This window comes from Rhinoderma darwinii, chromosome 3 (assembly GCF_050947455.1).
Source record: "Rhinoderma darwinii isolate aRhiDar2 chromosome 3, aRhiDar2.hap1, whole genome shotgun sequence".
NCBI classification, from domain to species: domain Eukaryota; kingdom Metazoa; phylum Chordata; class Amphibia; order Anura; family Rhinodermatidae; genus Rhinoderma; species Rhinoderma darwinii.
Genome location: NC_134689.1, coordinates 312,528,775 through 312,554,990, shown reverse-complemented (window position 1 = coordinate 312,554,990; position 26,216 = coordinate 312,528,775). Strand labels below are relative to the sequence as shown.

The window sequence follows — 26,216 nt, the reverse complement described above, 5'->3', positions numbered from 1 at the left end:
GAACACCAGTCCTGAAATTCTAATATCTGTTATACTGTACCAGCAAAATAGCAACGTAAGTGTTAAAGTCTACCTTTTAATTTATGTATTGTATAGAATAAATCTAATTAGTAGGTTACTTATTTAGAACGTGCCTCCCTATTACAGTATACCTAGCTGCCTGCATCTTAAAATATGCGTTGCCTCAATAAATATATTGTGTTGACTGGTCCTTAAAATACAACTGCCAACTAAACAGTGTATAACACGGTATCGTCCGCAAGTTTTACTATACTTGCAACGATTTCATAGGTTTAAATTTATATAACAGCTGCATAGAACAACAACCACTGAAGTAATGTGTGATGGGTTCGATAAAGCTATTTTTCCGTTTTTCTTTTTGCTGGTGTGTAACTGAACTGTAACTGAGCCTTGAAAGCTTTGACAGATATGTTTTCAAACGGATCCTAAGAATTCTTGATGTTTCATTTTCACTTATAATGGGCTTGTCGAGTATCTGTGGGTTTTTGTTTTTTTTGACAGTAGGAATAGAGCTGCAGACTATGCTATTCTTACCATCAAAAAACAACGGACACCCAACGGAATGGAAACCAGTGGCAGCGTGAGCAGCCTATATAATAATATTTCTGTCTTGGTATACACTAACCATTACCATTTTGCTCCAAACACTTTGGAGCCTGTAGTGAGGGTAAATGCCTGATGCAAGATGAACTTCATGTACCGGATATTCAAAGTGCCTGCTCCCCCTGAGGGGTAGTATGGGAGAGGATATGTTATTAAGCTGGCAAGAGAGCAGATATTTTGGATGTTTAGTGCATAATGTCCTTTATCCACCATATGTGTGCTTTCATTACAGGCTTATAATCTTTTGGTGGTCAACTCAACACAATAAAAGGGCCTCAAATGTGGCCCTTGACTCCACCATAGAGCTACATATCACATACAGCCCGTGCTGAGACAAGGGCTAGGCCTACACAAAAAGAAGAATCAAATACCATCATATTTGGGATCTATGTCTTCTTCATATATTGTCAAAAACAAGTTTAAACCCAGCAAAGGAAAAAAAAATCTTTCTGATAGTGATCTCCCGATAATGGGAACATACTGCAAATATGGTCAAATATACAAGCCCATATGTAGATACACATACACACACACACACACACACACACACACACACACACACACACACACACACACACACCTCTTCTCAATCATTAACCTGGGGAAGGCAATCCTCCCCTTGAAGCTGCCTTCCTCTGGGGACCAAGACAGCAAGCACATGAGGGCCACACAGCAGTCACATTAGTACCACCAGTTGGGCATCACTGCCCCATTGGATAGTGTTTCTTGGCCACATCTGATCAGCTTTGAAAAAACAATGGAGCAGAGTACTACGGCCCATGAACGCGAATAATCTTATAACTTCTCACTGCAATAATAGTCTTACTTAACTGACAATATTCTATAAGATGAACACACTGCAACCCATAAAGGCCAATTTGGAGTTGATACAGTTTTATTTTATGACATTTGCCAACAGTTTGAATCGCAGACCTATGGTGTAATGCCAAAACAATCATGCAAGATTCCAGCAAATACGCTTCTTTACAAAAACAACTCTCTATCCAAGATCTAGCAGTAAAGAAATGCCCATGGCAAGGCTGATGATGAAAAGTAATATCACTTAATTAGCACTTAGTGGATTAGTGTACAAATATTGAGTAGTGTTCATCCTTCTTCTTCCATGGACACAAATAGTTATATCATCTCCTGTAATCCAGTCATCACTTTTCCTGCTCTTCTAAGTACATTTCATCTAGAACAGTGAACACTAATAAACCCAACTGCGTATTTGATATCAGGCAGGGCGAAGTATAAAATATTAATACTAATTACAATTTTAATTAAAAAAAACTGTTACGAGGCCCAAGAATCTAGGTTGTTATAAAACTGTGGACGAAGAAAAGGACTAATCTTCGGGGAACTGGTTTTGCTGGGGTTTCAGAAACAAATTATTAGTTCAATGTTAGGTTCTCCATCTGTAGGTAAAGTGCACAAGACATGCTCGAATCTTGTAATATACTGTATTACGGTCTCTAAATGCTGATCTTAGGGATTGCAGCTAACTGGGGTGTGAAAAGGGGTTGGTGGAGAGGTCAGTATTTATCTACTGATATACCATCCCTATGAATATATTCCTCATCCATAAGCCAGATGTTTATGAATTCCCTTTTGTAGCCAAAATTAGGAACAACTTTCCCTTGAACAGATAGTCCTGAGATTAACCTTTTTTTCACAAGGACATTAATTAGTTGTCCTTATAACACGACAACATTTTATTTTTTTCCCATTAATTTAATTGTTCTTCATCAATACTTGAATGATTTTTCCTATTGTCTTTTTCAAACTTAAATATTAACTTGATATTTAATCTCATATAGGGTAGGAATAATTCCTCTCATTAACAGCAAAATAAATTAGAAAATGGGGCAGGCCAGCTGGGGCAATTTAAGTCATGTGTTATTCCGCTCTATTTTCCCCCTCTCCTAATGCCTATAGGTTAGCAAGAAGAGATTGCTTGACATGGTAGCAAAAACCTGTAGCTAATAAATGCTACAAAAATACTACAATATACTACCAAAAATACTACAATTATAGTTACATACTTAGTTCAACCTTTCTCAGACCAATTAGATATCATTCATTGCTTAACCCCTTAACAATGGGGCCTTAATGACCAAGCATTCTTTTTTGTTTTTTCATCGTCACATTCCAAAAGTCATAACTTTTTTAATTTTCTGTCAATGCTGCCATATGTGGGCTTGTGTTTTGCAGGACAAGGTGTAGTTTACATTTGTACTATTATGGGGTACATGGTTCTTATTGCTTCACTTTAATATCTTTTTTTGGGGGGGGGATAGAAAAAAAAAAGCAATTCTGCCGTTGTTCTTGCATTTTTTTTAACTACATTGTTCGGATTGTTACAATCGCGGAGATAACCTACAGTATATGTGTATTTTTTTATACTTTACAAAATAAAACCAATGACTTTTCAATGGCTTTTGTTGTGTGATATCACGCTGCAGAAAGTTATCAGAATAAAGTTAAAGATGGCTGCATCCGTATGTCTGTAATTGGCTGAATTTGAAATATTGTCACATTGCCTCTGATTGGTTAACTTCAAGCCTACACCCCTTTTGAAAGATATTATTGAAATGAGTTTGGCAATAAACCTCACAGGAGTATTTTGAGCATACCAGCAGCATCTGTGTGTCTAATTCCTCTCTAGATATATCGATAAAACATTATCTGGACCTGGATAAAATCACTGGAGGGTGGGTATCGGTTGACATACCCATTACAAATTTCAGTCTAATATATTTTGCCTCAGTTGTTGTTTTGGCACCAAAAACCCGGGAGATTAATAATCTGATAAGCAGTCCATAAAGGTCTGGCAGTGTTGCATCAGTGGGAAAAAAACTGACGGTATGTGGGAAGCTTTTTTTCATACAAACCTTTTCCTCTAATGTTTTGCTGTGGCTGGTACCGCTCTCATGACGTAACAATCTCTCCTGGACACAGTTATCTGATCCAGTAGTAAAGAGGTATGTGAAAACTTTTTGTGTGATGAATGATTGCAGATGCGTACATTATCTTGAGTTGGTGGTGATGTTTAACCCCTTCCCTCTTTGGCCGCTTTTGACCTTCCTGACAGAGCCTCATTTTTCAAATCTGACATGTTTCACTTTATGTGGTAATAACTCCGGAATGCTTTTACCTATCCAAGTGATTCTGAGATTGTTTTCTCGTGACACATTGGACTTTATGTTACTGGCAAAAATGTGCCCGATACATTCAGTATTTAATTGTGAAAAACACCAAAATTTAGCGAAAAATTGCAAAAATTAGCATTTTTCTCAATTTAAATGTATCTGCTTGTAAGACAGGCAGTTATACCACACAAAAATGTTGCTAACTAACATCGCCCATATGTCTACTTTAGATTGGCATTGTTTTTTGAACATCATTTTATTTTTCTAGGACGTTACAAGGCTTAGAACTTTAGCAGCAATTTCTCACATTTTCAAGAAAATTTCAAAAGCCTATTTTTACAGGGGCCAGTTCAGTTGTGAAGTGGCTTTGAGGTCCTTAGATATTAGAAACCCCCAATAAGTCACCCCATTTTAAAAACTGCACCCCTCAAAGTATTCAAAACAGCATTTAGAACGTTTCTTAATCCTTTAGACATTGCGCAGGAATTAAGGCAATGTAGAGGTGAAATTTACAAAGTTCATTATTTTTTTCCAGAAATTCATTTTGAATCCATTTTTTTTGTACCACAGAATGTTTTACCCAAGAAATGCAACTCAATATTTATTGCCCAGGTTCTGCAGTTTTAGGAAATATCCCACATGTGGCTTTAGTGTGCTACTGGACTGAAGCACCGGCCTCAGAAGCAAAGGAGCACCTGGTGGATTTTGGGTCTCCTTTTTATTAGAATATATTTTAGGCACCATGTCAGCTTTGAACAGGTCTTGTGGAACTAAAACAGTGGAAACCCCCCAAAAGTGACCCCATTTGGGAAACTACACCCCTCGAGGAATTTATCTAGGGGTGTAGCAAGCATTTTGACCAGCCAGTTTTTTTGCAAAAATTTTTGGAACTAGGCCATGAAAATGAAAATCTACATTTTTTCAAATAAAATGTAGGTTTAGCTAATTTTTTTTCATTTCCAAAAGAACTAAAGTAGAAAAAGCACCACAACATTTGTAGAGCAATTTCTCCCAAGTAAAACAATACCCCATATGTGGTAATAAACGGTTGTTTGGACACACGGCAGGGCTTAGAATGGAAAGAACGCCATTTGGCTCTTGGAGCTCAAATTTAGCAGGAATGGTTTGCGGAGGCCATGTCTCATTTGCAAAGCCCCTGAGGTGACAAAACAGTGGAAACCCCCAACAAGTGACCCCATTTTGGAAACTATAGCCCTTAAGGAATTTATCTAGGGGTGTAGCAAGCATTTTGACCGGCCAGTTTTTTTGCAGAAATTTTTGGAAGTAGGCTGTGAAAATGAAAATCTACATTTTTTCAAATAAAATGTTTAGCTAATTTTTTTTCATTTCCACAAGGACTAAAGGAGAAAAAGCACCATAAAATTTGTAAAGAAATTTCTCCCGAGTAAAACAATACTTCACATGTGGTCATAAACGGCTGTTTGGAGACACAGCGAGGCTGAGAAGGGAAAGAGCGCCATTTGGCTTTTGGAACTCAAATTTAGCAGGAATGGTTTGCGGAGGCCATGTCGCATTTGCAAAGCTCCTGAGGGGACAAAACAGTGAAAACCCCCAACAAGTGACCCCATTTTGGAAACTACACCCCATGAGGAAATTATCTAGGAGTACAGTGAGCAGTTTGACCCCACAGGTGTTTTACAGAACTTATTGGAAGTAGGCCGTAAAAATGAAAATCTACATTTTTTCAAATAAAATGTAGGTTTAGGTATTTTTTTTTTTTCATTTCCACAAGGACTGAAGGAGAAAAAGCACCATAAAATTAGTAAAGCAACTTCTCCCGAGTAAAACAATACCCCACATGTGGTCACAAACATCTGTTTGGGCACACGGTAGGGCTCAGAATGGAACTAGCACCATTTGGATTTTGGAATGGTTTCTGGGCGCCATGTCACATTTGCTGAGCCCCTGTAGTACTAGTACAGTGGAAACACCCCAAAAGTGACTCCATTTGGGAAACTGCACCCCCTGAGGAATCATCTAGGGGTATAGTGAAAATTTTGATCCCAAAGGTTTTTTGCTGAATTAATTAGAATTAAGCTATGAAAATGAAAAATAATTTTTTTTTCCAACAAGATGTAGTTTTAGATCAACATTTTTCATTTTTACAAGGAATAGAGAAGAAAAAGCACCCCAACATTTGTAAAGTAATTTCTCCCGAGTACGGTAACACCCCATATGTGGTTATAATGGGCTGTTTACGTATATGGGAGCATTCAGAAGAAAAGGAGCGGTATTTATCTTTTGGAGCGTAGATTTTTCTGGAATGGTTTGCGGACGCCATGTTGCATTTGCAAAACCCCTGATGTACCAAACAAAAGTGACCCCGTTTTAGAAACTACACCCCTGAATGCATTTATTAAGGGGTGTAGTGAGAATTTAGACTCCACTGGTGTTTTCCAGAAATTAATACGCAGTGGATTGTGCAAAGTGAAAATAGAAATTTTTCCACTGATCTGCCTATTCATCGCACAATATGTTGTGCCCCTGGAGAATCTTACCCCATAAATTGTTAAGCGGGTTCTCCCGGGTATGGTAATGCCTTACTTGTGGCCATAAATTGCCGTTTGGGCACACTGTAGGGCTAAGAAGGGAAAGACCGCCATTTTGAGCATGGATTTTGCTTGGTAGTAGTTCTGTTTGAGTTTTGCTGGTATTTCCGTTTATAATGTGGTGGCATATGTAATCTATGCGGAGTACATCAGGGCATAATAAGAGGGTATAATAATGGGGTAAATAATACAATTATCCATAGATGTGTGTTACGATGTGAAGCGATCCGTTATTCACAGGCCGGTGTCACACTGATAAACGGTTTTCTTTCTCACTCCCCTTCTGTAACGCTCTGCACCTTTTGGGGACTTTTTCTCCTTCGTAGTTTGGGAAATATTACTGGGAAAGTTTTGCGCTTGTATAATACGGGCGCCCTCGCTTCCAGCGGATGTGCTATGTCCCTTCCCTTTCCTAGTTCCTAAATACTATGGCCCTGAAACTGAAGGAATGTTCCCCTCCGGCCTGCGCATTGAGATGTTTTTCATCACCGCATTACTAGTGCCATAACTTTTTTATTTTTCAGTTGATTGAGCGGTGTGCGGGCTTGTTTTTTGCAAGACGGGCTGTAGATTTTATTGGTACCATTTTAGAACACATACGACTTTTTGATCACTTTTTATTTCATTTTTTGGTAAAGGAAATGACCAAAAACAAGCAATTCTGGAATAGTTTTTTATTGTTTTTTTTATCGGCATCTACAGTGTGCCCTAAATTACATGTTAGCTTTATTCTGCGGGTCGATACGATTACGGCGATACCAAATTTATATAGTTTTTTTTATGTATTGCAGCTTTTGCACAATAAAATCACTTTTTTTATAAAATCATTTGTTTTCTGTCGACATATTCTAAGACCCATAACTTTTTTATTTTTGCGTGCACAAAGCGGTGTCAGGGATTATTTTTTGCGGCACGGATTGTCGTTTGTATTAGTACTATTTTGGAGTAAATGTGACTTTTTGATCACTTTTTATAGCATGTTTTGGAATGAGATGTGACCTAAAAACAAAGATTCTGGCGTTGTTTTTCATGTTTTTTTTTTACGGCGTTCGCCGTGCAGGATAAATTACATAATAGTTTTGTAGTTTGGGTCGTTACGGACGCGACGATACCAATTATGTATATTTTTTTTAATTTTTACGGGTTTTTCCATAATAAAAGACTTACTATGGGAAAAAAGTCAGTTTAGCTTTATTTTTATTTGAAATGTGTGTGTTTTTATTGTTTTACCACATTTTTATTATCTTTTTTTTACTTTTCTGACTTGTCCCACTAGGGGACATGAGGGCCTGATGCCCCGATCGCTACTCTAATACACTGCACTACATACGAAGTGCAGTGTATTAGCGCTGTCAGTTATTCACTGACAGCAAGCCTATGAGGGCACGCCGCAGGCGGGTTCTCATCGGCTCCCGTAAAAGGCAGACTCGGACGCCATTTTCTGGCGTCCGATTGCCACAGCAACCCAGCGATTAGATCACTGGGTTGCCGATCGGGTGAAAACCTATCAGATGCTGCGCTCTATTGAGCGCAGCATCTGAGGGGTTAATCTGCCGGATCGGAGAGTAGCTCCGGTCCTGGCAGTTACAGGAGGGTGCCAGCTGTATAATACAGCTGTCACCCCGCGGTGATGGTGCCGGCTCTGCTTCTGAGCCCGCACCATCACTGCGCCGTACATGTACGGCGCTTTGCGGGAAGCACCTCCCGACAGCGCCGTACATGTACGGCGCATGTCGGGAAGGGGTTAAGATTTGTGTTTTAAATTCATAGTAAGATGATTGTTAGAAAAAAAGCTGTGAGAAGTGAGTGCGTGACCCCCACCTGTGGAATGTGGTGATGTAGTGGATTGAAAGTTTTAAAGTGGCAGTGAACAAAACTTGTGCATTGCGTCCAGCTGTCTGTATATAAAGTGAGAAAGAAAGGATTTGCACAAAGAATCTGCAATGAACTGTGCTGTTTGGATTTGTTTATTGTTACAGGTCTGTTGGAAATTTCATTTATTATTTGACTGTTGTGTAGAAACGGTTAAAGATCAAAAGAAGTGTTATCCTGTTTCCCGTTTGTTCTGAGAGAGCTGGGTGTCGGAGATGCCCGACTCGGTGAGAGTCACAGACTACTGACTCAGTGGTACTACAAGTGTCCGTCGGTGGCAGAAAGGTAGAGTGGTACTAAAAGTGTCTGTCGGTAGGGGGCGGAGCCTGACCTCGGAGAGTGATGGCAGCTTAGTCTCTCGGCTCCTCACAGACATGATCCGGTATCACTAAAATAGCAAGGCACGAACTCGAGAATGGTGAAGATTGGTAAGCCTGATACCAGGGAACACTCAGGGACGCCAAAAACTCACAAAGGTCAGGCAGACCTGGACAAATTCTTAAAAATTAAGCCGTCCCAGAAAGCCAAAATGGCGCCGCCCGCGACTATAGAACCCAGACAGGAAGATGACTCGGATGATGATAGCGATCAGGAGTCCATCGCTGCCTCCACATCCTCACGCCAGGAGAAAGCTCCGATCTCCCGAGCATACCTAAAGAAAACTATAGTACAGGCTCTAACGCCGATGATGAGGGAACTTGCAGATATCAAGGCGGACGTCCGCCATATTGTAAACCGCGTGGAGCACCTGGAGTCCGTGGTCACTAACTCGGTCAATTACTGTGACTCACTGGGCCACAAAGTGCAGCAGCAAGAGGCTCAACTTAATAAAGTGATGACACTCCTGGAGGATCAAGAAAATAGGAGCAGGAGGAAGAATGTAAGATTCAAAGGCATACCTGAATCCGTGACATCAGAGGCACTACAAGCGGTGGCCAGGAAAATATTTGCTGATATGCTGGGACAGGAACGTGCTTCCGCAATTGTGATCGAGCGGATCCACAGGGCACTACGCCCTGCACCGAGGGCGTCGGAACCCCAAAGAGACGTTGTATATGGCTTACTCAGCTTCGTAGATACCTCGGCTATCCTACAAGCAAACAGGGCACGTGCGGACATCGTGCTGGATGGCGCGAAAATTCAGCTCTTCCAGGATATCGCAGCCTCCACACTAGCAAAACGCAGAATGATGCGGCCTCTCCTTCTTAAGTTACACACTCCAGAGGATTTACAAGACACCTGGGAAAAGCTAGGAAATCCCTTCCTGGATGCCGGCCCATACGGACTTACATTTGCCGAGTCTACCACAGCTCACACCGTGGGCGACGGCGGGAAAGACGCGATCTCCCAGGTCCAAGAAAGGTCAAGCGAGAAATGAAGATGGAGATCTTACTTGAGTATGGACTTCCATCATTGACCCCACATGGGGTTCGTACGATATATTTGCCTTCTGTATACTATGCATGGGAACTGTGAGTATGTTATGGCAGGTTTGCTGAGTTCCCTTCATGTGTCACATTGATGCTTTTTACTAGTATCAAATAGTGCCTTAAAAATAATAAGAATATGTATATTGCCATAGTGATCCTGGATCAAGTATCGGCTCAGGGTTGATGTTTCTCTGTACCCCACACTCTAAGATGAGATACGGCGCCTCTAATGTTATACGTGGTTTGTGTTTCATTATGATACTTGGTGCTGTGCCTTCTTTGAGCTATGCATATCTGGATGCCCCAGGGCCTAAGGGTCGTGAGCTCCCCCAGGGGGGACTGATCCTTGGTCCCTGGCTGTATTCCTTTTCATTGTTCATTCGATGTTTCCCCATTTTGTATGTCTCCTATGTTACCTCTACCTTTCACTCCGGTCCTTACAAGATAGATGTGATATTGCTACACTTCACTATGATGCAAAGATACTCTGACACCTCATGGCGTTAACTAACATACTCACCTACAATGTTAAGGGTCTGAACTCCCCATATAAAAGGAACCAGGTCTTGATGCTGCTCAAACGGGAGAAAGCTTCTATAGTGTTCCTACAGGAAACACATTTTAAAGAGGGAAAGATACCTAGATTACCAACCCATTATTTCAATAAGTGGTACCACTCTGGATCAACTAGCTCAGCGGCGAGAGGGGTGTCTATTGCGTTTCATAAAGACCTTCCTTTTAATCTTGTAGCACAGCATAGTATTTCCGATGGCAGAGCACTGTTCTTGAAGGGGCATATTGGTAACTCCATCTACACATTCGCAAATCTATATGCTCCAAATAAATCACAGACGGGATGGTTTGATAAGATCTTAGACACACTAACTATCCTATAATTTTGGGGGGTGATTTTAATGTCACGTTGAACCCTCTCCAGGATTCCTCCACTAGCAGATCCGCATTATCCTTCGCTGCACTGGGGAAAATTAAACGGAAATTCCAGGGCCTAAAGTTAGCAGATGCCTGGAGGGTGATACATCCTTCGACTCGAGATTTTACATTCTACTCCCTAGCGCATAGGTCACATCAGAGATTGGATTATCTCTTTATCCATGAGAGTTTGCTTCCAGACCTAAAATCAGCTCAGATAGGTCCAATGACTGTCTCGGACCATTCACCTGTTAGCATTACTTTGCCTTTGATGGGGTTGCCCATCCGAGAGTGGTCATGGCGACTCAATGATACTCTCTTGGATGGAGAATCACATATAAACTATCTAACTGAACAGCTGAAATTTTATTTTGACACTAACACCTCTTCGGATGTAACGGCCACGTGTATATGGGAAACACATAAGGCTTATATGAGGGGTCTATTGGTCTCCCTGGGGTCTAAGGTCAAAAAAGAAAAATCGAAACAAATTAGTTCCCTGTTGACCCGAATTGCTGCCCTAGAAAAGATTCACAAAAAATCAGCAGCACAGGACGCCCAGGTTGAACTTGGCACCCTGAGAGTGCAACTAAAAGATTTATTGAACCTGAAAATGGCCAAAAATCTGATGTACTATAGACAGAAGATATATGCACATGGGGACAAGGGGGGCAGACTCATGACGGCCCTTATTAAAAAACAAAAGGAAAAATCTTTTATTTCAAGAATTAAGGGAGCTGATGGGATAATACGCACCTCCACGTCCGACATAGCTAAAGAATTCATGTCATTCTATTCCTCCCTTTATAACATCAAGGAGGTCGAAACTAGAACTCAGTCTGATCAGAGGGACACACGAGTATTTGACTTTTTAGGGTCACTCCAATTACCTACCCTCTCCTCATAAGAGGCGGACACTCTCATGCGCCCCATTACAGTAGAAGAAGTGAAGAGTGTCGCCTCCTCCTTCCCACCTGGTAAAAGCCCAGGTCCGGATGGCTTCTCTCTCACCTACTATAGAACATTTCTAGACTCTTTGTTGCCACACCTAACTCGCATGTGTAACACACTCTAAGAGGCACCCCCTTCTCGAAACAATCCTTAGAAGCATTCATCACCATAATACCGAAGGAGGGGAAAGATGCCTCCCTCTGTGCTAGCTACAGGCCGATATCCTTATTGAATATCGACTTGAAGATATGGGCCAAACTTTTGGCGCTAAGAATTGGGGCTTTATTGCCTAAACTTGTTAACCCGGATCAGATGGGGTTTGTACGAGGAAGGGAGGGCAAACATAACGCGAGAAGACTGATAAACTCTATTCACTACGCTAAACACTCTAAACTACCTTTGATACTAATGGGCACAGATGCTGAGAAAGCGTTCGATAGAGTGGCCTGGGATTTCATGAAACACGTGCTAGCTAAATTTATATTCCCACCTCAATTTATAATGGCAATTTTCTCACTTTATACAGAACCTATCCCCGTCCTTCAGTATCACGAATGGTACTAGACAGGGATGCCCGCTGTCCCCCACCCTCTTTATTCTGACTTTGGAGACCCTTCTGCAAAAAATTAGATCAGACTCTCTAATAAGAGGGCTACAGATAGGCGAGCATACACATCTAGTGGCGGCTTTTGCAGATGACATACTCCTCATGGTTACTAACCCACATCAAGCGCTGCCACAGCTCCAACATATTTTTGCTGAGTATGGAGGGGTCTCCAACTTCAAGATCAATTATAGCAAATCCGAAATACTTAACATTTCCCTTCCTCCCTCTCTGGCACAAGAACTACAACGAGACTCACTCTTCTCATGGCCCTCTCACTCTATTACATACCTAGGCGTCCAAATACCAGGTCAATTACAAGATCTATATAAGCTTAACTACCAACCGCTGTTAAAGAAATTGTCGACACAACTTACTTCTTATCACATACCCTTCATGTCCTGGATGTAAAACCTTTTACAGACATACATATTGCCGATACTATTATATGTTATGAATATGGTCCCTATATACCTAGCAAAGAGCTTCTTTACACTGGTGCGGCGTCTGTTTTGCTCCTTCTTGTGGAATCAGCGCAGGCCCCGCTTGTCTTATAAATTATTATCACAAAAACGGGATAAAGGCAGTTTGGGGCTACCGGACGTGGAGGTGTATTATAGGGCAATTAATCTACAGAGATGGTTGGATTTGGTATCGCCTGGGTTAATGGACTGGTGTATAGCACCGGAGACAGCACCTTTGGGTAGGGAATCTTTGCGAATGTTGTGGCTACCCGACCAGGGGGACCTAAAATCCATTACAAACCCTCTTCTGAGGGGAACACTTTCGGTGTGGAGATCTCACAAAGTCATGAATGTGCCTCCCCTAACGCCCTCGCCGATTATGCCTGCCTCCCTGTTGCCTTACAATGTCGCATATAAGGACCCCCCTCCAAATGATATATGGGACTTGTTCTGTCATATGACCATTTCGGACTTATTAGAAGCTAATACGGTTCCCTCTCCGGCTAAAATGAGATCACTGGTCTCACCGGGCTCCCTCAACTTCCTTCAAATGAACCATGTGCAACATGTTTGCACGACCTTCCTCTCTTCTCAAAAAGGCAATAGGGACCTAGGCGACTTAGAGAAAATGCTCCTCGCCAAGCCGGTGACTAAATGCTAATTATCTAGATTATATCCTATGCTACTGAGCTTAGGCACACCTGAGACCCCAACTTTTCTAGTGTCCTGGGAAATGGAATTAAACAAGAAGTTCACGGATCAGGAACAGAAATGGTTCTTGAGACACTCCCACAGATTTTCTAGGTGTGTCAAGCTTCAGGAGAGCCATTATAAATTGCTAACAAGGTGGTACAAGACGCCGGAGCGCATGTACCACTTGGGTTTATCGGTCTCCAGGTTGTGCTGGCGTTGTCGGGGAGCTGTGGGAACATTGTCCCACATCTGGTGGTATTGCCCGCTGGTCACAGACTTCTGGAAAGAGGTATCTATGGAGATTAATAAGATCTGTGGTTCTGATATACACCTCTCCATGGAATTGATAGCTCTGGCATTGCCCTCAAAGTCATTTAAACCCTCTAAAGCGCATCTAGCAGATCACCTGATAGCGGCAGCCAAATACTTAATCCCCCTTTGCTGGCTTCAGACTGCCTCCCCATCCAAAACACAATGGTTGGATAAGGTTCATCAGATTTGTAGTTTGGAGGAGTTGACCAGTTGGCAAGACCACACTCATACACAATTTTTAAACACTTGGAAACCGTGGATACACTATAGAACCGGTGTACATTGAATATGCATAAACTTGCTTATGAGATGCAGAGACTACTGTATACTTTTCAATGCAATGAGCCTGATAGGTGATGTCTGACAAATAACTGTAGGTTACACAATCTTGTTACCCACTTCCCCCCTCCTACCTTATTTTTTTTTTTCTCCTTCCCTATTGTGCCATGGATTCTCTAACTATGAAACTGTATCTCTATGTACCTGAAATGCTTGTTTTTTCTTGATGATGTACGTGTATTCAAAGCTATTGGCCTTCATGTATGTTTTAAACCAATATTACACATGGGCGCAGTTATGTTACTATCTCTGTATGTTTGTTCTTTTCTTGTTGAAAATAAAAAACAGATTTGACAAAAAAAAAGTGTCTGTCGGTGGCACAAGTGTTAGTCGCTGACACAACTGACAGACTGCGCATTTATAACAGAGAGTCATTGACAGAGGAGCTGGATATTCATCGGTGATATCCTGTAGATAGTACCAGTAGTATGGTCAGCACCTCAGAGGGCAGAGTGGGAGCCCAGTGGCATACAGCCAAAGATTATTGTGACAAACAGGAGAAGAAAGACGCTATAACAACTAGAAAAGTGGGTCCGGTAATAATCAGGTTCTTTGTTAGGATTGTAATGGTCAAATGGATATATATGGGAGTGCATGTGACAAGTTTGATAAGTGTTTATGTACCATTACCCAGTGCAATAGGGAAAACTTTGAATGTTGTATTGAGTAATAATTTATACGTTTCTAGCACACACTGCTAGCTTGTAATATTGTGTGTAAGGGTCCTTAAAAACCATCAGTTGTATGCATTGTCAGACTGACATAAGGTGGGAATCAGTACAGACTGATTTCTAGCATGCATTTGATAATCCGGCATATAGATTTTGTTGTAGTATAACAGCCAAATAAGTCTGTAGTAGTATAACATCAGACCGCCGGATTGAATACCGTTGTAAAATAACAACCTTTGTTCAATGACTGACTCACTTGTGTCGTAGTAGTATAACTACCTACGCAAATTACAGTGAAGGACATTGGTATTGGCGCACACCCAGGGCCCCTAAAGAAATCATCACCAACATACATAGCAAACCCATAGACTACAACCCACAGAGTGAATAGCTGAGTGGAGAGGATGAGATATATGTGATCAAATAATTTCATTGTTCAAAAATTTAGGCTGTGTTGATGTTAATAAATGGCTGTTTGTGAATAGACAGAGATAGAAAATGAAACCAGAGTGCTGCGTGTAAGGAATTGATGATGATGACTCATGTAGATTGTGACGGGGAGGGGGGTGTGGGATGTAACATGTGTGAAGTCTGATGTGGCCACAATATAGTATTGATTTTTAGATCTATATTACAAGCTCTTGTTTGTAACAGCAGTACTGTGTAAATTTTTTAGTGTCTTGTGTATGGGGTTAAATAATTTTATTTATAAATGTAATCAGTTTTTCTCTGTGTAAAGGAATGTGTTTTATCTCTACATATGCACTGTTGTCCGTAAGAACACAAAGTAAGTAAAATATTACTGCAAGCTGAATGTGTCTGCATAAAAGATACAAAATATGGACTGCTGGAATGTGTGGCGCTATGTTACATATTCATGTGTTATGATATGAGTTAATGTTGTAATGTTTTGAAGTTAATTCACATTACTTCAATTACAGATAATGTGAGACATGGGGTCTTGAAAATGTCTGTACCCCTATTATTCCCTACTCCCACATATAGTTTATTAGTTTTGCAGTAATTAATATTAGCAGATATATTATTCTCTGTTTTATTGGATAAAGAATTACAATTGCTATTTTTGTTTTTACACATGCAGGCAAGTGCTATAATACTGCCTAAATGTTATTTTTGAAAATGTATGATGTTTTTAAAAGTAAATGGTTGCAAGTTACTTAAAAGATAAAATTTAGTTTTGTCAGGAGAAAGTCATTTAAGTTCCAGGCTATTGTGTATTACAGGGGGACAAACTAGTGCCCCAGTTAGAGTGCCCAACCTCACTATGTTGAGATATGTAGTTTTGAACTCTGCTACATTACTTCCGCATGGTCCAAAAAGAGGGGAGTAATGATGAGACTGATCAGTTACAATTTTTTTTTGTGTCTTGTTTTGAATTAATGAATTTGGTTCTAGGAGGTCTACAAAATGTGTATAAGAGTAACCCAAATTTGGACAGTAACCCAAATTTTGAGTTTTCTGTGTAGATGGTTCCAGATCCTTCCAGAACAGTAAATATGGCACTCGGTGTGCTGTGCTGCGCTGTGCTGTGCTGTAGTCTCCACTCAATATGAGGCATTGTGCAACAGATCACTCCCCTCCAGCAAATCTGCACAGGAGGTGATGTCACTCACAGATGAGTCTGTACAGATTTAGATGGGAAGGAGGTGAAAATTGTCTGAACAATTGTTAGTTTTATTCCAGAATGTAAAATAATTTTTGTTTGTTTGTGGTATTAATCAGGCATCTATAGGGCCCGATGGGGGTGAGATTTATAAGTGTTCTGGATCATCAGATGAATGTGGTAAAAGAAAACTCCACACTGAAATAGCTTATCTATATGCATTATGGGTTTTCAATGTAAATTTGTAATGTAGAGTTACTTCATCATATACAGTATGTACAAGACAGGATACTGATGCACGAGGTAAATGATCCAGAGATCACTCCCACCTTCTTGTTCATCTCAAGAAGCGGAGCTGGAGGTGCTCGCTGAGGCTTGTAACCTGGCAAAAGGTAAGATGGCCAACATTTACACTGACTCTAGGTACGCTTTTGGCATGAACCACGATTATGGGCCCATTGGTAGTAGGAACTTTGTTGGATCATCGGGTAAGCCAATTGAGAGCGTAAGAGATGACAGACCTGGCAAGGAAAGTATGTGCAGCCAGTTATCAGCAAATTGGCTTGTCCCTGGATTCAATAATGCTGGTTTGGAGTAGCCTGCATGATATGCGCATGGCATGACATAGTTAAAACAGCAAAGATACCTATGAAAAGTGGACCCCGGCCAGATTACCTGTTAAAGCGACTGCAGAACATATAACTACCCGAGGTAGGTTTGTATGAAAATGTGATCGTATGTGTAGACCTGTTCTCAGGGTGGCCTGAAGCCTGGCCAGTATTTTCCCAATTGCAGAAGTTGTGTGTAGTGACAGGGGAATAGTTTTTACAATGATAAGATATCAGCAGTTCTCCAGATGTTATCCAAAATTTAGATTGTTTAATAACTGTATTCAAGAAGTGTTGTGGGAATATTAAATACTGAGGTTAACTCATACTTTTTATGTAAAGTTCTAGACCAGCGTGCCTTAGCATTGGACTATTGGAGGCATGTGTCAGATAAAAAAGTACACAGTGGAAAATTCCCATTTGAAATAAAAATGTTATTGTGAAAGGAAAATTTTAGAGCATAAAATCCTGTGAACTATATATAAAAGTTTGTATGTATCACTTTTAGTTACTGCCCAATGTGAATGTTTAATAAAAAGATGTTATCTGTTAATGTTTTTCTTCAACTGAATTATCTGATTAAGATCACATAATGATTATGCGATGAAAAGAAATAGAAGAATGAAAGAGCGTAAGGCGTGAAAACCAGATTCTAACAGAATGTGAACGGATAAGGAAGGTAAATCGGTAGCACCCAAAGCACTCTTGATGGCACTTGCATTGATGGTGTGTGTCCTCACATATGCCACCAAGACTGCAAGGATTGATTTGGTAAGATCTGATTGGTATGTCCCAGGTTTTACAGCTGTTGCTGCTAAATTCCATTAGAGCTGTTTGATTTGCCTCAGAACAGTCCTGGCAGACCGGTGCTAGCCTTATCATCATACCTGCCTCCCACAAAGAGAAGACACCTTGAGAGACCTTCCCAGGTAAAACAAATCAGAGTAGAAAAAAATTGGTTTAAGACACTTGTCAGATGAAACATATGGTATCTGTAAATATTTCTGTGGGTAGGAGCTGTTACAGGTACTCAGCTCAGAACAAGGTACAAATCCTGTTGAAAAGTTTATCACCAAGACCAAAATAAGATGAGCATTTATTTTAACAATTTAATAAAGGTTGGGTCCCCAGAAAGTGCCAATAAACGTGAACTAAAATACGTTAACATGTTGAACTCCATCACTGAGATGTGGCAGGCGCAGCCTGAGCCAATACAATGTGCTTGTCATGAACTGATGTCACAATTCTTAGCAGCCGTGTAGACAAGCAACTTGCCGGAGGAAGAGGACAGATGAGCGGAGGGTTTTGTGGCAGTAAAACTCCACTAATCGGCTTACGAGGGAACTCAGCCCAGGCTCACAGTATAAGGTGCGGTGTACAGCCCGGTGACGTATACTAACAAGAAACAGTGACTGACAGATGAGAAGAACCAAGTCCTGCTGACATCAGCAATTGTCAAAGTAAAGTAAAAGCCAAAGAACTGAGTGAATCTGTCAGCAGCATCCGAGTGTTTCTCAGTGGAAGATAAGTGGCCAGGAGGTGGGTAATAATAAATCCCCCACTGGACACCACCGTACAGTCTAAATCCACAATTGTGTGGGTTACCCCAAGGGTGACAGTCAGTGAAAAGCAGAAGACAAAAGAAGAGGATGATGATGTACAGGAGTTGACAATGAACTAATGGGACCCAAACCTGAGGGGAGATAGCATGAGATTGGTGATAGCAGTATTTTATTAGTTCAGGCCCTATTGTCTGAGGTTTATAATTATAATGTATGTAAATATGCCCCGATACTGCAAATTACAATCTGCTGTGTTTCATGTGGAGTTATGAGGTGAAGGCCACTGGTTGTTGTCACTCATAAGTAAGAAGTACATGGCAGCAATGAGAGCCCTGAGGTTATGCTACCTCTGTGTCTTTAGGTTTGAGAAATATGCTGCCCACAACCTGTTATATCTGCAGGGGTAAATTATTATGACCAATACATGTGCCATGGCAGGAGAAGTTTGGATTATTGCCAACATTAGTAGGTTTAACAGTAAAGGAAGCATACAATACAGGGAAATTAGCAGAAATGTTTGACAATGTTACAGATTATATGTTTGATGTTTTGAATGTAACTTCTGAATTTGTTAGATAATTCATATACAATAGTGTGAGATGAATTGAATGCTGCCCAAGGGGGCATGTGCCAAGTAGTTGGCCCAGCATGTTGCCATTATATAGACCTTTTTGGCATTATTCAGGTCAAGCATGACATAGAGCAAGAGTGGCCAGATTGTTTGCCATGCCTAGACCCCTCTAACTGGTTTGAGGGTTTTCGGGGATGAATAATGGGTTACTCCAGAGTGTCCTGCAGGTTGTTTTATTCCACAAGGGGGGATAAGCCCTTCTTTTAATACCTGGCTTGGATACAAAATGTCCTCAAATAAACTAAAGGTGGGAAATGTGAAAGTGATTAAAATATGCTTAAATTAATCTACAGGTGGGCTGTGTGTGGTACTATCTACAGGGGGCTGTGTGTGGCGTTATCTACAAGGAGGTGTGTGGCGCTATCCACAGGGAGGTGTGGTGGCGCTCTCTACAGGGGGGCTGTGTGGCGCTATGTATAGGTAGGGCTGTGTGTGATGCTGTCTACAGGGGGATGTGTGTGGTGCTATCTATAGGGGTGTGTGTGATGCTATCTACAGGGGCTGTGTTTGGCGGTATCTACAGGGGCTGTGTGTGACGCTATCTACAGGGGCTGTGTGAAGCTATCTACAGGGGCTGTGTGTGGCGCTGTCTACAGGGGGGTGCATGGATCAATCTATAGGGGGTGTGAGTGATGCTATCTACATGGGCTGAGTATGGCGCTATCTACAGGGGGCTGTCTGTATGTGGTGCTTTACCTTACAGTGTTTGACACAATTATATTCATGGTGCTATTATATTTAGGGGCACAGTGTGTGACACCATGATAATTTTATCTTCATTTATAGGTGTGGAAATGTTGGGAAAGTGAGGATCTGAAGACATCTGAGTGGCATATTCTGCAGAAATGGGTCATGGCCGCGAGAAGTCATGAAATCTGGACCCGATGGAGAAGAAAAGAACAAAAAACTACTAAAATCTGAGAAGACGTCACCTGTGAGTCACTGGATATATAGAGAATCTGTTACATCTCCTGACATGTTTATTATAGGAAATCCTTGTATTTCACAAAAAGTCTTTGTGCAGTCGAGAACTGATAAACAAATGGGTTTTACCATTCCCCTTGTCAGGAGGATGTGTCCCTGCACAGTGTGATACTGTCAGTATGTATGGACACAGCCCTTTGACAAGGGGAATAGTAACACCCATTTGTTAATGCTTGCACAAAAAGGTAGTGCTAACAATAGTAACGGCGCGGCAGCGGAGAAGGGGGGGCCCATGATTAGGTAACAGCCCAGGGCCTATCGTCTACTTAATCCACCATTGGCTGTCCCTGATCATGTGGGCACAGAAGCTGCCCCTGCATAATCACTGCAGGTGCCGTCTGTGATGGACAGCTGGACTACTGCAGCAAAGGCCAGAATCTGAGAAGCCTCCAATCCCAGCTGTTTAACCCCGTAAATGCTGCAGTCAATAGCGACAGCAACATTTAAGTGGTTTGACAGTGTCTCCCACTGTCAACTCTCAGTAATGTATGTCATAGTATCTGCCGTTACTACCTCTTGGGGTAGGGCATTCCACAGTTTGACTACTTTAACTGTAAAGAACCCTTTCCCACATTGATGTCTAAATCGCCTTTCCTCCACACATAAGAAAACATGTTTCTAGGTCCGTTGTACGGTTTAAAGACAGGTGAAGTATTACCTTATGACAAAGTCATGTGAGTCAATTTCTTTGCCACAGCCACTGTTGAGTAAAATGCCAGAGTTTCCCACAATGGCACATGTCTTGAAGTTCTTGTTTTTAAGAGGAGACGTTCTAGGTAAAAGTTCATACAAGTTCTTGGATATATTCATGGTGCTGTCTCGATCAAATACATAGTGTATTATATCTCCGGGTTTCAGAGTCCCTTTTAGAACTGATATGTCCCTTTCAGCATCCAGAAAATGCAAGATTTGTTTCCTGTAAATAGAGGCAGAAAGAACATGAACAGTTATTTAAAGCTTTCAGATACAGGAAAACAGTACCTTGATCTCTCTTGCTTCACTCTCTGAAACATGCAGCTTTTTTTTAATTAAGTTCTCTGTTGCTTTTATAATTTTACTGCACTTGCCAAAAGCCTATCAGCCTATGTGTGCTCATTGAAGTGATTATACCATCTTATTAATTCACAACACAATTGTACAATAACTATTATAACACTTAGTACAGGATTTTCATGTTGTTTACTTCGTGTTTGTATTGCATTTAATCACCATGTAAGTGAGGAAACTGCATGGTGGCTAGAAATGAACAAAACTTTGAACATTTGCTTGCAGACGCCTGAATTTCCTATTAGGCTGTATTCACACAGGACAGAACTGCTGCAGGTTTTGCTGGGTAAAAGCCGCAGGAAATATTCAGAACAGAATGAGCATGCTGCGGATTTGAAATTCTTAAGCATGCTCTGATTTCTGTACAGGAAAATGTTCATCAGCATTTTTATTACATTTGTTCAATACACTGCAGACTTTCCACACAGAAAATCTGCAGTATTTGCGTTCCATGTGAATTCAGCCTTAGGCTGGATTCCCACAAAGAATAAACACTGCAGAGATTCCGCAACGGAGCTCTGTACGGAAATTCCGCAGAATTTACAGTAACAGCAAAGTTAATGAGTCTCAGCCACATGCTGCAGAATAAAAATGCACAAAAGTCTTGCAGAAAGTGTTCTGCGCTGCAACTTTCAATTCCACAGCATGTCAATTTAGGCCTTATTTACACGAAAGTGTTTCACGTCCGTGATACGCGCGTAAAAATCACGCGCATCGCACGGACATGTGTAAGTCAATGGGGCCATTCAGACATTCCGTGTTTTTCACGCAGCGTGTGTCCGCTGCATGAAACTCACTGCATGTCCTATACTTTAGCGTTTTTTGCGCATCACACACCCATTTAAGTCAATGGGTGCGTGAAAATCACGCGCAGAACAGGGACGCACTTCCGTGTGCTGCGCGTGATTGTCGCAACAGTTGTTCAAGAAATGAAGGGAAAAATAAAACCACCTCCTTCATTTCATTTTCGAAACATCAAAACCGCGTGTCATAAGGATGCCATATGCGCGAAAATCACGCAGCCACGCACCAAACACTGATGGCCCACGGAACTGCAATGCGCAAAACGCATACCTTTGTGTAAATAAAGCCTTATGCTGCGAGTTCTGTGCGGAGATGCTGTGTGTTTGGCCCATAAACTTAAATTCTGCAACAGGTGAGTTTTGTTGCAGTTTGTACAGAGGTCACGCAGCAGAAACGCAACAGAAACTGATGAAAATCCACCGGTGCACATACAGTGCATTCGGAAAGTCTTCAGACGCTTTCACTTTTTTCACATATTGTTATGTTGAAGCCTTGTGCTAAAATAGAAAACAATCAAGTTTTTCACCATCATTTTGCACTCAATACCCCTTACTGACAAAGTGAAAACAGAATTTTAGAAATGTTTGCAAATTTCTACAATTTCTCATTGACATAAGTATTCAGATCCTTTGCTATGACACTTGAAATTTAGCTCTGGCGGCCTACCATTTCTATAGATCATATTTGAAATGTTTCTGATTTATTTGATTGGACATTATTTGGAAAGACACACCCCTGTCTATATAAGGTCTCACAGCTGACAATGCATATCAGAGCAAAAACCAAGCCATGATGAGGAGATAACTGCCTGTAGAGCTCAGAGACAGGATTGCGTATAGGCACAGATCTGGAGAAAGTACAAAAAATTTGTGCTGCACTGAAAGTTTCCAAGAGCACAGTGGCCTCCATAATTCTTAAATGGAAGAAGTTTGGAACAACCAGGACTCTTCCTAGAGCTGGCCACTCCACCAAACGAATTAAATAGGGGAGAAGGGTCTTGGTAAGAGAGTAGATCAAGAACCCAATGGTCACTCTGACTGAGCTCCAAAGATCCTGTGTGCAGATGCGAGAAACTTCCAGAAGGTCAACCATCACTGCAGCACTTTTTTTCTGGGCTTTATGGCAGAGTGGCCAGAAAGAAGCCCCTCCTCAGTAAGACACACGAAAGCCTGCCTGACATTTGCAAAAAAACACCTAAGGGACTCAGACTGTGAGAAACAAGATTCTGTAGTCGAATGAAACCAAGATTGAACTTTTTGGCCTCAATTCTAAGTGTCATGTCTGGAAGAAACCAGGCACTACTTATCACCTGCCCAATACCATCCCTACAGTGAAGCATGGTGGTTGGTGGCAGCAGCATGAAGTGGGGGTGTTTTTAGTGGCTGGGAAAGGGAGAATGGTCAGGGTTGAGGGAAAGATGAATGAAGTGAAGTACAGAGACATTCTTAATAAAAACCCAGCTCAGACTGGGGTTCATCTTTACAACAACACAATAAACCTAAGCACACAGCCAAGACAACACAGGAGTGGCTTAGGGACAACTCTGTGAATGTCTTTGAGTGACCCAGCCAGAGCCCGGACTTGAACCCAATTGAAAATCTCTGGAGAAACCTGAAAATATCTATCCATCGACGGTCCCTATACAACCTGATAGAGCTTGAGAAGATCTGCAGAGAAGAATGGCAGAAAATCCCCAAATCCAGGTGTGCAAACCTTGTGGCATCATATCCAAGAAGACTGGAGGCTGTTATAGCTGCCAAAGGTGCTTTAACGAAGTACTGAGTAAAGGGTCTGAATACTTATGTAATGCAATATTTTAGTTTTTCCTTTTCAATAAATTATCAAAGATTACTAACATACTGTTTACAATGTCATTATGGGGTATTGAGAGCAGAATGATGGGGAAAAACTTGATTTGTTATTTTATTTTAGCACAAGGCCTCAACATAACAAAATAAGAAAAAATTAAATGGTCTGAAGACTTTCCGAATGCATTGTATAGTTTGCTATAATCAATGCTTGACACTAAATCCACAGATAAAACTGCTGCAAAATTACTGTGACTGGATTACCTACGTTTTCCGCAGAAATTCTGCAGCGTATCTTGTGTGGGAACATGACAATGAAGGCTGAAATGCTGAAATATGTATGCATATTTCCGTTTCTGTAGGGATTGTACCAGAATCAAAAATGATCACCTATTCAGAGAATAGGTGATAATTTTCTGACTGCTTGGTTCCCCAACGCTGGGATCGCCACCGATCACGAGACTGCGGGTCCTGAACCCACTGTTCCTCTAAATGACAGGAATAGCCGAGTACAGTGCTTGCCTGTCTCCAAAGACATTGAATGGAGCGGCAGTCACATGCTCGACTGCAACTCTATTCAAGTTCCTCCTCACTGCAAGGGGTGCATTTAGGAGGATCGTGGAGTCCAGGTCCGTCGTTCTCGCGATCGGTGGGGGTCATTTTTCATTTTGTGCCAAAGCTCTGTACAGATCTGCAACAGAAATTCGGCCATCGCAAAATGTCAAAGAAATTTTTTCAAGTGTTAATCCCCTCTCTATGGTGGCTTTATTGTGAAGGCACTATGTAGCAATACTGCATTGGTTGTCAACCTATGACTCTCCAGCTGTTTCCCAAAAGTTGGAGAGCCAGTTGGAGACCACTGCCTAGGGCCTAATTCACATGAACGTGTTATACGTCCGTGTGACGGCCGTTAAAACTACGGCCATCACACGGGCCAATGTACCGTATTTTTCGATCTATAAGACGCAGTTTTTAGCAAGAATAAATCTTGCTAAAAAGTCCCTGCGTCTTATAGTCAGCAGTCAGGAGACCCGGCAGTGCCGGGCCCCCTAACTGCTCCTTACTTAACCCCTTCCCTACCCATGATGTGCCGGCACATCATGGAGCGGGGAGGGGATGATGTTTGGAGCGGACTCAGGCACTGAGCCCGCTCCATACACTGCAGGTGTCAACTTCTGACATGCTGCTCTAACGGCCAGGAACAACAATCGCAGTGTTCCTGGTCGTTTAAGTGGTTAAATACCGTGGTTAATAGTGGTTTTCCCATGAAGGACATTTATGACATATCCATAGGATCCATCTCTGGGACCCGCATCTATCTCTAGAACGGGGCCCCCTAAGCCCCGTTCTATCTTACCTGTATTCGCTGTCTTCCGGCCACTTCCTGCTTACATAGTCAAGTTACGGAAACAGCGTAACTCGCTGAGCTACACAGTTTCTGTAACTCCCATAGAACTAATTAGTAGTTACGGAAACAGCGTAGCATGCTACGCTGCTTCTGTGACTGCCATTCACTACTATGGGAGTTACGGAAACAGCGTAGCTCAGTGAGTTACGCTGCCTCCGTAATTCATCCATGTATTGCAGTGTATTGTACCAGCGATCTAATGATCACTGGTACAAGTCCCTTAGGGGAACTAATAAAATGTGTAAAAAAAAAAAAGGTTAAATACATTTTCAGGGATGTAAAAAAAATGTAAAAGTTAAAAAAAAAAAAACCTTTTCCCATTTTTCCCCAAGCACAATGTAAAAATAAAAAAAATAAAAAATTTGTATCGCTTCATCCGTAAAAGTCCGAAACGATTACAATATAGCATTATTTAACTCACGCAGTGAACGGTGTAAAAAAATAATAATTTTGAAACCCCAGAATCATTGTCTTTTGGTCAAGAATGAAATAAAAAGTGAAAAAAAAAATTGTTGGTCAAGAGAATGAAATAAAAAGTGAAAAAAAAAATTGTAAGTACCAAAAAAATTGTGTTAATAAAAACTACAGCTCGTCCCGCAAAAAATAAGCCCTCACACCGCTCAAATGATGGAAAAATATAAGTTATGGCTCTCAGAATGTGGTGAAACCGAACAACGGACCGTGTGAAGGGTTCGTGAGAAAATAGGACATTTCCTATTTTTTCACGCATCCCTCCATAGACTCTAGTCCATGGGGGATGCGTGATAACACGTCCCGCAGTGCAGAGCATGGATGCACCTCGGATGTGAAAAACTGCAGTTTTTCACGTCCGAGATGCGCAACGCACCTGTGAATCCGGCCTTAGGGCGGATTCACACGAGCGTGATTTGCGTCCGTGCAGCCCGCATGGTTTTCACGCGGGTCGCACGGACCTATGCAAGTCTACGGGGCAGTGCAGACTGTCCGTGAGTTTTGCGCAGCGTTAGTCCGCTGCGTAAAACTCGCGACATGTTCTCTATTTCTGCGTTTTTGAAGTCAATGGGTACGTGAATATCACGTGAAGCACTTCCGTGGGACAAGCGTTATTCGCGCAACAGCAGTAAAAGAATGAATGTAAACAGAAAAGCA

At 41.5% G+C, this 26,216-nt stretch overlaps 1 protein-coding gene across 1 annotated transcript in view; it reads right to left on the bottom strand.

The window, feature by feature from the left end:
- The window catches only part of ST8SIA2 (ST8 alpha-N-acetyl-neuraminide alpha-2,8-sialyltransferase 2), a 254,661-nt gene that overhangs the window by 36,578 nt on the left and 191,867 nt on the right, over positions 1–26,216 (bottom strand). Inside the window, exon 4 of the mRNA XM_075858218.1 lies at positions 20,680–20,937. Within this exon, the coding sequence (XP_075714333.1) occupies positions 20,680–20,937 (258 nt within the window). The remainder of the gene's footprint in view (positions 1–20,679; positions 20,938–26,216) is intronic.